Raw genomic sequence first — 17776 nt, forward strand, 5'->3', positions numbered from 1 at the left:
AGAGAGAGTGGGGGTGGGGAGGGTAACAACTGTAGAATCAGCGTTTTTCTCACATTAAACTCGGTGAAATTACACTCGAGTTCAACCAAAGCACACTTGATGATTGTTGGAAAGAGTAACGACGACGGTTTAGGGGAGTTTTTATTTTGTTTCCGTTCAGTTTGAATGAAGTGTTTTATGATGCTCCGCTACGTACAGCTGATCTCCACATAAACAAAATTACACATGGATGATGGCGCAAGCTGAACAGAGAAAAGGGGCAATCGTACTCGGGCAGCTTGGCGGAGGTCTGCGCTCTCCGAGTGCCATTCTAGTTCATTATGCTCGTCTTAAAGGCTGTTGTCATACAAAATTACAAAATGTCTGATTCCTACACAGTTATATCTACCAGTGACCTTGGGAATTCTTTGAAGTTTAAAAATAGCCTCTCTATTATCTCTTTTTTCATGCAATAAATATTTCCCCAATTTCCCAAATCCTATTTAAATTCAACACGACGATCACAGGCTGAAGTTCTTCATTCATTACGGGAGTAAGTGATTTGCCTGACCTTCACAGTTCTTCAGATGGGTTAAAGTGCAAACAGGAATACACAAAATTGACTTTTAGTTCTTTTTTTTTAGAGAATATTTTCACACTGAATTAGATTATAGCTGTGTAGCAAGTGTTTTCTATACTTAAGTTGTCATCAAATTTAGCTAACAGCTAGAGATGGCAAAGATCTAGATGTGATTTGCAATCCAACTCTGAAGCTATAAGTCCCCAGAAATAATTTCTTTATAACACCTAATTTTAGGTCTGTGGAAGACATGTTGTCTTCTATTTATACATTTTTAATGATTTTTACTTTTTTAAATGCACCTGAATAAATGCAATTAAGTACCAAGTCATCCCCGATCCAGACCAAAGCAAATGGTTTACACACACAGCTGATTGAACCTGGGGCTAAATTGACCGTATGGGGATCACAGCAATCACACTAAAATCCAACACAATCACACCTTGTTGACTATAAATTGAATATAAAAAAAAGGCCTTAGAGATAGTTGTGTTTGGCTCAGAGACGGAATGAAATAAACAGGAAATAGTGAAACAAATGCAGCATGAAGAGAAAAATGAACTGTGCAAGGATGGAGAGAGAGAAAGAGAGAGAGAGTCTAAATTGAAGCACATATTGAAACCCAATGATCATTTGGGCAAATGTCAACCAAATGGGTGATTTTTTTTTCATAATGTCAACATATTAAAATCATGTTCCAGTCCAACAAATGTTAAAGTGACATTTCAGATGTGTATCCTGCGTTTATAATTGTAGAGCACATACTGAGGTTATGTTGACTAACAGACCAACACTCATAGAGATATCACAATTTCAGCCTTTTGCTTGGTATGTGGTGGATTTATGTTTTTTATTATCATTATTATTATTGGTTAAGTTTATTTTAGTATATTAGGATCCCCATAAGTTGACTCCATGATATGAGCTAGTCGTCCCCGAGGGTCCGATATAGAAATCACAAACTATTATATACATTATTTTCATTCAAACATCACATTACGCACCAAAATCCCTGTCGTCACATTGCATTCCATAAAAATGATGCCTATGAATTCCATGTAGTGATGTGTACAGATTTCAAACCTTTTGAGACTACGAACAAAAACAATCAGCGTGCCAGAAGAATCATTTACTGTTCGTTCATGCAGTTAATTGCATTAAATACTCTTGTATTGCTTTCTTGAAGGTGGCTCTGGTAGCCTATTTGTTTTTTATTATTACTACCATTACAGTTCTATCCTTGTAATGTACTCTGTCCTTGGTAAGAGACTTGCCTGTTTAGTCAGATAATTATGTTGGTCAGTAAACAAAGAAAACAAAGCTTTTGTGGTCAACTTTATTCAGTCTTCAATTTTATTTGTACAGCCCAAATAAGGAGGCTTTACAATCTGTACAGGATACAACACCCTCTGTCCTTTACAGTATGACCCTCTCATCGGATAAGGAAAAACGTAACCAAAAAAAAAAAAATGTTAACAGGGAAAAAAATGGAAGAAACCTCAGGAAGAGCAACAGAGGAGGGATCCTCCTTCCAGGATGGACAGACGTGCAATAGATGTCGTGTGTACAGAGTAACAGCATAATGAAAATACAACATAGACAATCTATATGACAAAAAATAATACAAGTAATGTGAACATATTTGAGAAGGTGGATCCAGGAGGATGTCAAGCAGCTTCCCGGCTTCGCCAAACAGATAGAGCCAGAGCAACACGACCTCCTCGACGCCAACCAGATAGAGCCCAAGCAACACGCCCTCCTCTCCATGCCAGATAGGTAGAGCCAGAGCAACACAACATCCTCTCCACGCCAGATTGGTAGAGCCAGAGCAACACGACCTTCTCTCCATGCCAGATAGGTAGAGCCAGAGCAACACGACCTCCTCTTCACGCCAGATAGATAGAGCAAGAGCAACACGACCACCTCTCCACGCCGAATAGATAGAGCCAGAGCAACACAACCTCCTCTCCACCATGGAACCTAGAGAGAGGACCATATTTTTGTTTTTAATTCACAGTTGTTTCCTCTACATATAAAGACTTAATATTTAAAGATTTAAAGCTCGGTCACACTAGCATTTAAAATGGAAAATCCGAAACGGGGTGTTCCTATTAGCTGTGTTACACAATCCACTTTTATATAACCTCCTCTCTCGTCTAGACTGTAGACTATAAAGTATAAACTACTCCACAAAAGAGAAATAATTAGCACACAGTTATTTGACGAGTCAGTGATAGGCTACAACTACGTGTTTTGAATAAACCGTGTGAACAAATGTCAAGAGTTTGCTAACTGTCAGTTAGCAGGCTAGCTAGCTTGAGGAGCGTTTTTCCTCCCTTCCTTCATTAACTTTTTTTTTATAAATAGGCGTTATTGGGTGCAGCGTTGAACGGAATGATGCAACATGCAAGTGGGGAGTAAACGTCCCGGTACATGCAACATACAGTAGAAACTCAGGGATCTATTGTGACTGACTAGTGCTAGTGTTTCCCCAGCTCGCTAGCTTGTTTAGCAGCATACTTTACCAACTACCACCATTTTTTGAGGACGCATGAATGAACTTTGCTGTGCCACTTTCTGGTGTGACCTGGCCCTTACACTTTCTGTACACTATCTGTAAATATTAACAATGTTAATACTGATTAACTACTAATATTAATAGTGTTAATATTTATAGATGAAAAGTATTTACAGACTGAGATATAGGTTGTGCTAACTGTAATTGGCTCCAGCGTGTGTCATGTCTGACAGTGTTTGCCCTGAGCTCCCCGCTTGTGTTCAGAATTGGCCAACGTTCCACCACATCAATCCTTGCACCCATTGAGAGTTTGTGATGGTGTCATTTGAAACGTTATACTTGTACCTCTTCTAGAAACTATTTTCCTGCACCGTGCAATATCATTTCTTTATTTTAACAGTTGAAAGATGTTTGCCATTTGCCCAGAAGATTATGTTTTTATAGGTCTAAGAACCTGTAAATTGCAGCTATTTCAAGATCCCCCCCCCTTGAAGGAACCACACCTCGACACTGATGGTGGTTGTTATGTGGACAAGACACATACACTAATTGCAGCAAATGACATAATCTAATAATAATAGGAGTAGTTTAACCCCTTAACATTCCAACGATAGATACTGGTATCATATGAAACTACTGAAAACTTAAAGAATCCAATGGTACCTGGTGCTAAATAACGCTACAAAGTTGCGCTACATGTTGTCGAGGAAAAGCTGGCATGGCCATTTTGAAAGGGGTCCCTTCACCTCTGACCTCAAGAAATGTGAATGAAAATGGGTTCTATGGGTACCCACGAGTCTCCCCTTTACAGACATGCCCACTTTATGAAAATCACATGCAGTGTGGGGCAAAAACCATACAGTTTTTTGAATGTATGTTGTTTTTCGTCGATGCTGAGACTCTTGTGGAGCCAGTGAGCCCAATTGTATTCATGTGTGATAACTAACTGTAGAAACTTTACAACCACAAACTGGAGATCACAGAAAAACAACAATTCTTGCAGAAATCTCCAAATGTCAAAAGTTTTTCATACAAAATCACAGCATGGCTTTTTCTATGGTGTTCCTCAAGGTCTTGGTGAATTGTTGTGGTATTTTGAACCAAAATAATGGTTAAATTTAGCACCAAATCTTTGAAACAAATGGTATCAACCCCAAGATTGCTGCAACAAAAGTGAGCATGGGAATGACCATTACAAACTTTTATCATCATGTTCTACGCTCTTATACACTTTTGCAATTTATTTTAAAAGTATATCAGTTTTTTTATTAAAGCAGATAGATAGATAGATAGATAGATAGATAGATAGATAGATAGATAGATAGTAACTTTATTGATCCCGATTCAAGGGTTGATTCATGTGTATCAAAATCATCATATAAGTGGTGTGTAACAATATACAGTACATACGTTGCGAAAGTTTATCAGCGTTGAGATATTCCCGCTGTCATCACTGACGTTGTTGCTGCCGTTTTTATTCCTAGATGGAGTGTTAATGGAGCAGCTACAATGCTAGCATAGTCTGGCACTGATCGATCCGAGCTCCATTCAGAAAACAAGCATTTTAAAAGTCGTTTGCTTGTCGTCTTGGTAACAGACCTAACAAAGCATGAATTCTTTTTTTTACTAATCAGCATCATTATGTAGTTATTTCGGCACACTTTTGATCCGTTTACAACAATGTCGCTGCCATATTTATGCCTAGATGACGTTATGTTGTGTGTTGATGGAGTAGCTACATAGTCTGGCATTGATCGATACGAATTACGTTCAGAAAACAAGCATTTTAAAAGTTGTTTGCTTGTTGTGTTGCGGACAGACTTGACAAAGCATGAATTCGACATCATAATGTCGTTATTTTGGCATCATTTTGATCTGTTTATTGTATTATTATTATTATTATTATTATTTTGGGTTCATACTGCAGTAGCGACGTGTGGCTTGTGAGATACAGTCAGTGCAATGGCGCTGTGTGTGAATACAGCTCGCCGCCGGATGACGTTATGAGCCCAGACACGACGATGACGGCCAATGAGGAAACTCCAACAGTCGGCCGACCAATCCTGTAACCTCATCACTCACTCAGTGACAGACTTTTGCATTTGTAGGGCTGGCCCTCTGCGGTCCAGCCAAAAAGAGGGCGGAATGGTACAGTAAGGGGTTAAATGTCCATCAGCTGGCTTGATCAGTGGCTGCCAGAGGTACATAACCCAGTGAATCCATTAGACAACTATTGAATACCTGCTGCGGCCTGATTGGAATGATTGCCTATTTGTCTTCTCACTTGAGCTTACACTAAAACTAACTGATTCTGTTATTTCTTAAATATAGAGAACTGTTGTATAGTAAGCAACGTGTTTTTCTGTCTGTACAAGTAGGATTTTGATGCAGTTGCATAATATTGGCCAACCCGAGGGCTGTTCTAGAGCTTTGGGGTCACCGTGGGTCTTGACGTTTGACCCGGGGTCAGTCAATAAGCTGGCCAGATTAACGTGCATGAAATAAATAATTCCTCCCCTTTCCTTCCTCTATACCAGGGAAAATTCACAGAGATAGCGACGACAGCTGAATGGTGTTTCATCGCTGAGATGTAATTTAGACAGATGGCACTGATTCCATTATAATCTAAAAGGTCAGGAGAGGAGATGAGGGGGAGGGAAGGTCACGACAGGAGAGGAGGAGAAGAAAAAGAAGAAACATGAGAGGGAGATGCTCAGGCTAGTTTGTTCCACATTCCACTCCACTCTAACTGTCATCTTTCTTTAGTTTGGATTGTCTTTTCCTTTCTGTTATGTCACAGCCTCTTTTCTGCCTTTCTTCCTCCATCATTATCTCTCGCAAACTCTCCCTTCTCCTCTCTCTCGCCGCCTCCCTCTCGTTCTGACTCCTCTGCCTCGGTTAAGGGTACGATCCAGAAATAAGGCCATAAATAAGAAATCAACGGCCTTTTCTGTCCCGCCGCATTACAGGCTTTTGATGTATGCCTTCTGCAGTAGTATTACTCACCGGCCTCAAATCAATGCTCTAATCTTTCCCCCTGCCAGATTGATTTCAGTGGAAGTGACAACAACGAGGAGAGGTGCGGAACAGATCTGTACACTGTAGGCCATTTTACAAACACTAGCAAAGCAGTGTAACATAGGGACAGCTGATTAGGTAGATCAAGTAAGATGCCAGATATCACATAAGCACAGAGGTGTGAGAGTATAATGTACCTTTCCAGTTTTGGTCTTTAAATCTTTTTTAAAACCCAAACTGGTCCATCCTTGTGGCCAAACATATTTCTAAATTCACAGAACTGTACTTTAAATTCTGATCAAGGTCCCAAATTTTGTGTTTTATACCATTTGAAAACAGATTTTAGAGGTTACTTTTTTGCACATACAATGTTGACATATTTTGTCTATACAGGCAATTTTTCCCAAAATTAAAAAAAAATTGCTTTTGCTGCTCAAAACTAGCTTGTATGAAAGGTCATTTAAAGGGGACATATCATGCTCATTTTCAGGTTCATACTTGTATTTTGTGTTTCTACTAGAACATGTTTACATGCTGTAATGTTAAAAAAAAACTTTATTTTCCTCATACTGTCTGCCTGAATATACCTGTATTCACCCTCTGTCTGAAACGCTCCGTTTTAGTGCATTTCAACGAAATTGCAACGGAATTGCGTTGCTAGGCAACAGTTTGGGTCCATGCTATTTACATACACTGAAACAGGAAACAAACTGGGACACATTTAGAATGTTTACTTTTAAAACTCTGTAATGGTCTAAATATTGTATATTTGTGACATCACAAATGGACACAAATCCTAACGGCTTGTTTCAAACACAATTTCTGAATATGGTCTGTATGTGTTTCGCCGTATATTGAGCGTTTTGATAGTTTAACAGTATTTATATAGCACTTAAACCTGCTTTATAATACAAAAGACATGAAAATCTCACTTTTTATAATATGGGACCTTTAAGCAAATTCTGTGTCGCCTCATCAATCGTGACGAAATTGCCAAGACTGAAGTTTCACACTGGTATGGCTTGCATTTCTTGTGTTTCAAAGCCACCTTGAAAGTGAAAGTATGCGTTAAAAAAAAGTCAATGGTGGTGAAACAATCGTCCGCCTGCACCTGCAATTTGGTTGACCACATCTACAATTCAATTGCTCATTCAAACATATTGCGCGCCAAATGTGTTAAACCGGCATTATTATTTTTTTTTAGCCATTTGGGGGCAAGTTGCAAACACAACATTGACCAATTATTACCTTATGAAGTTGTTATGGTCAATTTGTTAGCAAAGAGTTGCCTTTTTATATGTCCAGCAGACACGGAGCAACAGTAGCATTAAGTCTTGTTTCTGGCCATCTGGCAAATGTCACTCTCTCTTAGCTCTGTTTTCTCTACAGGTTTGTTACTAGTAACCGCTGCATTGCACATTGCATGAAGCCATTTCATCCTTTGTGTATATAGAAATATTGATTAGAGCAGCTTTACAGATGGGAGCAAATCTGTATGTGATACATAGATTAGTCCTCAACCAAGGAAACCAGGACAAATATCAGTGCTATTGGATCCCGATTAGCACCAAAATGTAATTACTGGTTCCTTGGCCTCTCTCCCAAACAGGAACAAAAACTTGGTGAAGGCAAAAACTGGATGATTCTACTTCCCTCTACACTACATTTTATGAATGAATGATGAATTGTGTAGTGAGGTTATCATCCAAGAGTCTGCTCAACTGGAGACAGACTGGAGGCCAAACCAGCCAGGAATGAAGCAAGTCAGCTGGAACACACACACACACACACACAGAGAGAGAGAGAGAGCGAGAGAGAGAGAGAGAGAGATAGCCGTATTGCATACTGACCTTTACTTTGTCCTCCGCTCTTCAGCTATGGAGCAAAAGGCCCAACTGTGTTTTTTTTTCCCTTTGTTTTTAAGGAAAGGCACATTTAGCACATTTTATACACGAGGGGAATTAATTGTTCTTTACATAATGCATAAAAGATATTAAATAATATATATATTTAAAACATAGCACAAGTCATCAGACAATAAGACACGTATTTAAAGTTTTACTGAAATGTTTTTGTATAAGGAATATTGGTACTAATAATGATAATGACATTGCAGCCTTTTTTATTTTTCAAATTTTTTTTGAATCGTTTTTGGACATGTGTCTGTGGTAACAGCGACTAAGTTTCAAGCTTCTAAAGCCTCATCCACACTGGGAACGTCAGGAGCGTGTGGCGGCTGTGTTACCAGTTGTTTTTTATTTTGCCGTCCGTGTTAACAGGTTAGAGCAGCCAGACGCGCGGCCCGGCTGCGTGTCAGCTGCATCTCTTCTAGAGATTCAAGGTCTTGCCTATTTTTTACGCGAGCCGCGCAGTTCACAGCTCACAGTTGTTTTTAAATCAATACTTCCTGCTTTTATTTCAAAATGAAAGCCCTCAAGCTTTTTTTCTGTTGACAGAATTCCTTCATTTTTTAACACAAGGCTTTTATTCTGAAATATTTGCAGGACAGTGTTGTAGAACATGCAGTGACTTGCAGAGCTCCAATCAATGAATATAGTAAGGGGTTTTAATTGTGGATTATTACTATTATTTACCAATTACGACACATTTCTTAACCTTTCTCAGTCTAAAATAAATATAAATGATATTTATAATGAAATTAAATGGCCATTAAAATGCAAACTCTATGTAGAAAGAAAGGGCTGACAGCAGCAGCAGAAACGCAGCAGACATGCAGCTGGTGTGAACACCCGACGCGTCAATCGCGCAGCCGCCACGCGCTGCTGACGTTCCCAGTGTGGACGAAGCGTAAGTGGGCAATCGCCATGGCAATGAATGACTGACATCTGATAGCTGTCGTTGTTTAGCAAGGTTAGCAGGAACAACACTTCAATGCCTAAACTCTTCTTCGATATCATCCCCCGTTCACTCTCTTATAGCCCTGTGAATTGAATCATGATACAGAGTAACATATAATGCATGCTGAACTCATCTGCACTGAGCAGCTGGCGGTTAGAACTGAAGTGATATTATTAATTAATTGTATATTAATTATCAATACACCAATAACAGTATATTGTCAGTGGTACCAAGAATTCACCTCCCCCTTGAGAACACTAATGTAGTGTAATGCTGTCACTTCCTTGCATGTCATACCCCCTTCTCTGTCTCTTTGATTCCTGTCTGCCTCTCTAAACTGTCCATCATATATACGATAAAGGCAAAAATATAAAAAGAAATAACAAAAAGACAAAAGATAATAATAATTTGATAAAATAAAAAAAATTAATACGAGCGAGAGGATACAGAGGCTAGACGTGGAAAAAGATGAAGCTCCGTATCTTGTGTGATGCTGAATCTTTGTAATGTGAAAATGAATGTAGCTCAGGGTAAATCACGCATGTGATGTCCTTGGCTGATAAAGGTTATTCCAATTACAGTGTGGCACTGAGAAATACAATTTTTTTCTTGCAGTACAGCGAGGGGTCTATTTCCTGTGAGATTGATACAGTCTAGGTGTGGAATAAGGGGATCAATACATCAATAATCCCAGTGGTAATTTGATACAGAGGAGCTGGTTAGAACAGCAAGCCGCAGTGATGTTACACTTGAATCAAAAAATACAAGCCGAAGCCATGCCAAGTCCTCTACCTGCTGAGAGAGTGGCCACATCAGTGACACTGTTTCCATCACGATGAAAGACACTTCAGTGTGAGAGCAGAGCCAGACAGACACTCTGCGATTTGGACGATGCTTCTCTGTATGGGGGTGCCAGCACAAGCGAGCAGGGAAATCCATAAATGTTTGCTCACGCTGCAGCCAAAGTTGTCCCAATTATTTGTTTTTCCCTAACATGACAGCTGTTGTCTAATCAGCATGAAAAGCAAGACGTTGCAATGGACTCTCAGATTTTCAATTTACAATCTGGATCACAAAAGGTGTGTGTTGTGCATAATCAGATCTGAGGCCTGTGATGGTGTAGAGGACAAGGCACAACATGAATCAGAAATCAGAAATTAAATATATATATTGATTAATCAATTAAAGCTGAAGTAGGCAAGATTGGAGCAAATATGATTTTAAAAAAGTAATTTTTATAAAACGCTATATTGTGACAGTAGTACATGAAACAGGTGACCTGAAAAAAATCTTGTGCCTCTGTGTCCTCCTGTGTCCTCCGGTGCTCCTAACGGCATCTGCAAGATTTCACAGACCGGAGGAAAACAAGCAGTAAGAGCTGATCTGAGGTCTGCTGTCCATCTGCTGTCTATGAGAGCCGGCTGTCAATCACTCGTGAACGCCGACCAAACGGTCAAACTAGGCAGCGCTGATCAAATATGAATCAATATTATGTTACGTTAATGCCTATTTCTCTCCTCAAATGTTTTCAGAATCATCTTGTAGTGCACGGTTTAGCTGTAAAATGAGAAAGTTTGTGACACCGCCGCCATTGTGAAATCTGGTAAAGGAATGCCAAGTTCTGGTCACATGACCGGAGCACAGCCAATAGGAACGCTCTTTCAATGAAATGACCTGTGATTGGTCAAAGTCTCCCGTCACGGGCTAGATTTTCTAAAGCCTGAAAACAGAGCCATGAGGAGGAGCAGAAGTCTAGTTATCTCTCAGAACACTTGAATTACAATATGCTGAAAGGTTATTATGGAATTTTTGCCCAATGATAAAATATACTGCCTACTGCCACTTTAAGTAAAATAAATTGTGAAAGTGTATAAAGGCTACAAACATTATGATAGAAGTACTGTATGGACATTCCTATGCTCATGAATTGTTGCAGCAATTTTTGGGATGATACTATTTGCTACACAGATTTGTTGTTAAATTTAACCATTTTTACCACTCCAGAATTGATAAAAATGATCAAAACGCCCTCCAAAATACTACATTAAGACACCAAGACCTGAAAACACCATAGAAAAAGCCATGCTGTGATTTGGTATCACTTTTGTTCTGGAAAGCCATCCATCCTCTGAATGCTCTAGGTCTCTAGTTTGTGTTTGTAAAGTGTCATGAGGCTGTGATTATCCTAGAGGTCAGAACAGGTCATATTATACAGTGATGTCAAGTTACAAAAAAATGGTCTCACTGGAATGAAATGACATAATAAACAATGCCATGTGCAACGCACTGATAGAAAATATTGTTGCATTTTCTGACATGTCATTGTCATTTACTATCGGGAGACAGCCAACAAATGTGACTTTGAGGTACGTCTACACTCGCACACAAAGAGGGATGAGGAAAGGAGATGCTGAGCGCAGATAGAGGCATGTGTGCACCGTCCACACGGGGCATAAAGACTTGTGACACATTTAGTTAGAAAAAGTCATGTTCCGGCAGGATCTGGCACAAATTAAGCCCTGCATTCCCACAATTTAATCAAACTTTCTGTTTCTGTGCTTACATTGGAATGACAAAATACATGAATGCAGCAGTGGGGGGGGGTGGAGTGTAACTTCATTCAAATCTCTTTTGGCTGTGTTTCTACAGATGACAGCCGAAGCCATTCTCCGACTGGTCAATGATCCTGTGCTGCCATTCTACCCTCTGGACATTGCCCTGGATGTTCAAAACAAACTCAAAGGTAACTCTGATCAGGGCACCTGGGTTAGCGGCAGCGGGAGAGGGTTAGAGTGGGTCTGCCGACGAATCAGCTTCCAGGATTTCCATTTTCTCTCGACAAATCATGTGGCGGCTTTCCATTTTCACTGCCGACGTCATCCATTTTCAATACCGACGTCATCCATTTTCACCGCGGATACAGCCAATCGGAGCTCTGGATTCCATTTTCAGGCAACGAATCGTGTGGCTGATCTCCGCCACGTCATCCATTTTTGAATAGCCAATCACAGCCGTCCCAGCGGAGGAGGGACTTTTGAACTATTCACTGCCGTCGTCGCAGAAACGCCTATTCAGCTACAGACAGGTAAATGCCATTATTAACATTACGTAACAGTGATATTGGATTCTCTTAGACAATACGGATTAAACGTGTTTTAGCTTTCTGGCGTTTTTTAATGTGGGCTGATTAAGAGTCGCTGTGAAATCAATGAATAGGTTTGTAATGTTACTCTGTCTGAGCTCACCTGGCTTTAATTATGTTAGCTAGACTTGGTGAATTAGTTACCAATCACTTTATAATCTGTTCAGAGCTCTGATCATTATGCTGAGGCTACGTTACAGTTACAGTTACATAGAGGTAACGTTACTCCTACTGTATGAGCTCCTCAGCGTTGTTAAACTAACACTACCACAGTCCCTTCTTTTAGCTCAGACAGGTAACTGTAAGATAACTGTGGTGTTATATTAATGATTATATGATCATAAACGTTATGTTAATACTAAAGCTATATATACATATACAGTATGACTGCTACTGTTTAGCTTCTTAGCGTTGTGAAACAAAGTTTACTATCACAATCACTGTTTTTAGCTCAGACAGGTAACTGTCAGATAACTGCTGTGTTATATTAATGTTCATGATTAATGATTATATGATCATAAACGTTATATTAAATGTTCATACTAAAGTTATATAAACATGACTGTAGTTTGCAAGGTTTTTCAAGGTAAAAGAAACATAATTATCATATGTGTGAAATTGTTTCTACATATAAGTTTTATTTCAATGTCTGTTTAGACTTCTCCAGGCTGTCGGTCATCCTGTATCCTCTGCCCCAGAAGCTCAGCCTGCAGTTCAGTCTGAATCCTCACCTGGTGTCTCAGGTGGCAGAAATACAGTTGGTAAGTAATGTTTACATAAACCTCACAACAAAGCAATAGTAACAGTTGGGTCGAATCTATTTAACATACAACAGACAGCATACGGACATTAAGACATTATATGTTACATGTAGTGTAATTTCACAGCAGTTTATCCTGTTTATTTGCTTACTGATGACAAATTGTATGTTTAGGGGACGGGCATGGTGTGCCAGGTATGGATCTGGTTGACAGCCTTGCAGAGCACCTGGTAGAACTGAGGACACAGAGCTCCATGACTCTCAGCAACCAGCAGGTTAGTAATATCTGTAATTTGGAATACCATGCTTAGTCCAAAAAGAATAAGACAATGTTGTTGTTTTCATTTCATTAATTACTCACATAAGCCTGTTGTGTGAATAAATATTCAGTCTCTGTTGTTCTTTTCATGTTTTTTTATAAGGGAAGCACAATTGTGGCCCTGTAGCAAAACCTGCTGGACGTTGACAGAGGGCCCAGCAATCTACAGTGGGCTGGTCACTGCCGGAGGCCCCGCTGGAGTCTGAGCTGAAGGAGTTTCTGGTGAATCTGTGTGCTGTAAATCATTCTGTCTGATGTTGCAGGGAATCAGACCCAATGACAAACATTAAGAATAGTATTATCTTCTTCAAATTATTTGTTCTTGTTGTTTCACGTGTTCCAGGCCCAAAGACAATAAAGTTAAAGCTTTAATATCATTACTGTCTCAATTCATGTGTATTCCTATGGTTATTTTTTTAATTAATTACACACAGCAAGTCCATCCCAATATTGCTCAACTATTCTCCAGTACATTATGATTTATTCTACTAACATTTTGACCTATCTTGCCTAACAGTTCATTAATCAGTCATAAGGAGGATGTATGCAATAATAATAATGCAAAACATCATCATGGATGATGATAATGTTTTGTATATTTGTTATCTGTAGTAATCTACCAGTTATATGACTGTATAAGGAAACCTGAACGATTTTCAATATTAATGTATTAGTTGCAGTGCACAAGTCTTGCATTAAAATTATATCTTGAGTCAATTCAAGTTTACACGAGCAACACAAACTATTTTTTACTGCATATTATAAACTTCGACCCTGCCAGAGACGAGATTCGAACTGCCTCTCAAGTGGACATGTACTGTTCCCCCCGAAAAGCACAAAAAATAATGTTTTTATTCTTTAACAAAAATACTATGGTGTATAAAGACTTCAAAACACCATGTGGGTGAAAATAAGAGCTACAGAATTGTGTTTTCTTCTCTCTTTCTCTCTTTTTCTTTCTTTTCCTCTCTTTTCCTCCTCTTTTCCTCTCCCCCCTTTCTCCCCCTTTTTCCACCTTCTTACCCCGCCCACCCACACTATTGTTCCCCAGCTTTAGCTCAGTTGGTAGAGTGGGCGTCCATGTATCAAGGCTTGGTCCTGACCGCGGCGGCCCGGGTTCGAATCCGGCCTGCGGCCCTTTCCGCATCCACTCTCTCTCTCCCCCCTTTCAAGACTCTATCCACTGTCCTCAATAAAAATGGAAAAATGCCACCAAAAAAATAACTTTAAAAAAAAAAAAAGGTAACTCTGATCAGTGGTGGGTGGAGTAGCCAAAAATTGTAAAAGTACTGTTACTTTGCAAAAAAAAGTACTCAAGTAGAAGTTAAAGCAGTTGTAGCGAGTAACTTAAAGGTCCCATATCATGCTCATTTTCAGGTTCATACTTGTATTTTGTGTTTCTACTAGAACATGTTTACATGCTGTAATGTTCAAAAAAAAATTAAAAAATCCTCATACTGTCTGCATGAATATATCTGTATTTACACTCTGTGTGAAATGCTCCGTTTTAGTGCAATGGAATTGCGTTGCTAAGCAGCAGTTTGGGTCCATGTTTACTTCCTGTCAGTTGATGTTATTTACATACACTGCCACAGGAAATAAACTGGGACACATTTAGAATGTTTACATTTAAAACCGTGTAATGGTCTAAATATTGTATATTTGTGACATCACAAATGGACCGAAATCATAACGGCTTGTCCCAAAGCACAATTTCTGAATACGGGCTGTGTGTATTTCTCCGTATATTGAGCGTTTTGATATTTTAACAGTATTTTTAAAGCACTTAAACCTGCTTTATAATATAAAAGACATGAAAATCTCACTTTTTACAATATTGGAGTGGGCTACACAAATAAGTAAAGAGTAGTAAAGTAAAAATGAAAGATTGTTGTTTGAAGCATGATATACTGTGTTGTATATGTTATTAAACGTATTTCCATTAACACAACAGACACACTTACGCCGGGGCCACACAGCGCGCATCATGCTCGCGTGACGGCAGCGTCACGTCATGGCCGCGTCATGCCCACCTAGGGTGTTCACACTAGACGCGAGTTACCCACGTCTCGGGAGCGTCCCGGAGCTACCTGTCAGCTGTGTTTTTGCTGTTGCTGACAGCCCTTTCTTTCTACATAGAGTTTGCCTTTTAATGGCCATTTAACTTCATAATAAATGTGATTTATATTTATTTAAGACAAAAAAGGGTAAGAACTGTGTGGTAATTTGTAAATATTATTAAAAACAAGCAAATAAATTCATACATAAATATTAATATATAGCCCATATAAATCCCTCTTTTCTGTCAGTGAAGAGGGATTTATATATATATAAATCCCTCTTCACTGACAGTGAGGAGGGATTTATATGGGCTATATATATAAATCCCTCTTCACTGACAATGAGGAGGGATTTCTATGGGCTATATATATATATATATATATATATATAAATCCCTCTTCATTGACAGTGAAGAGGGATTTCTGTGGGCTATATATTAATACAAAAAAATAAATAAATACATTAGTAGTAAGAGAGAGCCTACAGCAATCCCTCTTCACTTTGACTGGCACAGTTTTAAACAACATTTCCAGGGGGTTTCGGGTTCCTGTTCTACAGCATTCCAGGTTCCGGCTTTTATCGAAAACGACTTAATTTACATCTGGGGCGGGACAGCAATTTACATTATAAATGCTGATGTTCCGACATCTCAGGCAACTTGGAGTTTTTCACCACCTTGTTGCTGAACTGCGCCTTGATGGAGAAAAACACCTGAAGTATTTCAGAATGATAAATATAAGTAAAGTTTTTTTTTTTTATTATTATAAAACAAAGCAAAATAAACAGTTTCGTTATTTGTTAACCTTTAGAAAACGAAAATTATTATTAAATATCTTTAAAAAAATTAAATAACACCTCTAAAAGAAAGAACAATAAAGTTACGTTGTGTTTGTTGAGAGAGAGAGAGAGAGAGAGAGAGAGAGAGAGAGAGAGAGAGAGAGAGAGAGAGCGCATCGGAAAAATACTGCCAACTATCACCTGATGTTCTTATAACCTATTAACCCAGTCTATTATATGTATAGCATATGTAGGGTTTCTGCTATGACTACTACAGTGTTTACATAATTAAAAGCCTGTACTATATTAACTTGATGGAAACCTGCAAGCAGACAACTGCTTTATTTAGAGTATTTCAGAATAAAAGCATTGTGTTAATGAATGAATGATTCTGTGCACTAAAAACGCTAGAGGACTTTTATTTTGAAATCTAGATAGGAAGTGTAAAATATTGATGGTCAGTGACATATTCTACAGATGTCTAGACATGGAAACTGTAGTAATCTTGCTCATATACTGTCAATAGATCACCTTCACTGTCTGTTGCTGCTGGGAGACGCAGCCGAGAGGTAAGCGGCAAGCGTGAAAAATAGGCGAGCCTTCTATTCTATAAAATAGACGCACGTCTGACGTGCGTCTGACGCACGTCTGACGTGCGTCTCATGCGGGCAGTGTGTCCACTCTAACCTGTTAACATGGACGCCGAAATAAAAAACAACACGCGACGTTGCCGTCACGCCAGCATGATGCGCGCTGTGTGGCCCGGGCTTTACAGTTCTCTGATGTGACCAGCGTTCACAACCAGAGCCCGCTGCACTGTGCGCCGTTAATTCATCTGTAAATATCAGCTGCTAGCGGTGTTTGAAAGCCACAACGTTAACATTACTCCCGCTGTAGCTTCAACCGTGCTGCTTTGAACTGAGTCATGTGGAGTTATGGGTGAGGATAACAGAGCATAGCTCGGAGGACGGCTCGTTTTGATTAAAATGAGCTTGTAGCTCGTTGCTTACCTTATGAGTTATTGATCCGGGAAGTTCAAATATTTTCCCAACTTTAGTGAACTGGTTCAGTTCTGCATTACTCTTCCAAGATGAAAAGGGGAATAACTCTTCATCTGTAGAACGGTGTTGAATATGTTTACCAGTATTATTTTGGCCAGTGGTACACACATTCACCAGGGTGTTAATTATCTCCTCATTACTTAGGATTGCTGATACTAGATTTCATGCTGACTCGCTCATAGTGACAAACGAGTCTAGCAGCACCAAGATCTGTACGGATAATGACCCTAAACCAAGATGGCGGCAGCGCCTTGATGACGTAAGATTTCATTCCACATTATCAGTTTCATTCCATAAATTCAGGATTTCCTTCCATATATTCAGGATTTCATTCCATATTCTCAAAGTATCATTCAATATATTCAGGATTTCAGTCCATATTCTCACATTTCATTCCATACATTCAGGATTTCATTCCATACATTCAGGATTTCATTGCATATATTCAGGATTTCATTCCATAATTCAGGATTTCATTCCATATATTCAGGATTTCATTCAATATTCTCAGGATTTCATTCCATATATTCTGGATTTCATTCCATGTTCTCAAAGTATCATTCCATATATTCAGGATTTCAGTCCATATTCTCACATTTCATTCCATATATTCAGGATTTCATTCCATATTCTCACATTTCATTCCATATATTCAGGATTTCATTCCATGTTCTCAAAGTATCATTCCATATATTCAGGATT

At 39.0% G+C, this 17776-nt stretch overlaps 1 protein-coding gene across 2 annotated transcripts in view; it reads left to right on the forward strand.

The window, feature by feature from the left end:
• naaladl2 (N-acetylated alpha-linked acidic dipeptidase like 2) overlaps positions 1-17776 on the forward strand; it is a 534957-nt gene that overhangs the window by 495012 nt on the left and 22169 nt on the right. For both annotated transcript variants that reach the window (XM_074636907.1, XM_074636908.1), the window contains one exon: positions 11604-11697. In XM_074636907.1, the coding sequence (XP_074493008.1) occupies positions 11604-11697 (94 nt within the window). The remainder of the gene's footprint in view (positions 1-11603; positions 11698-17776) is intronic.

The sequence above is a fragment of the Sebastes fasciatus genome, chromosome 5 (genome assembly GCF_043250625.1).
Source record: "Sebastes fasciatus isolate fSebFas1 chromosome 5, fSebFas1.pri, whole genome shotgun sequence".
Taxonomy (NCBI): Eukaryota; Metazoa; Chordata; class Actinopteri; order Perciformes; family Sebastidae; genus Sebastes; species Sebastes fasciatus.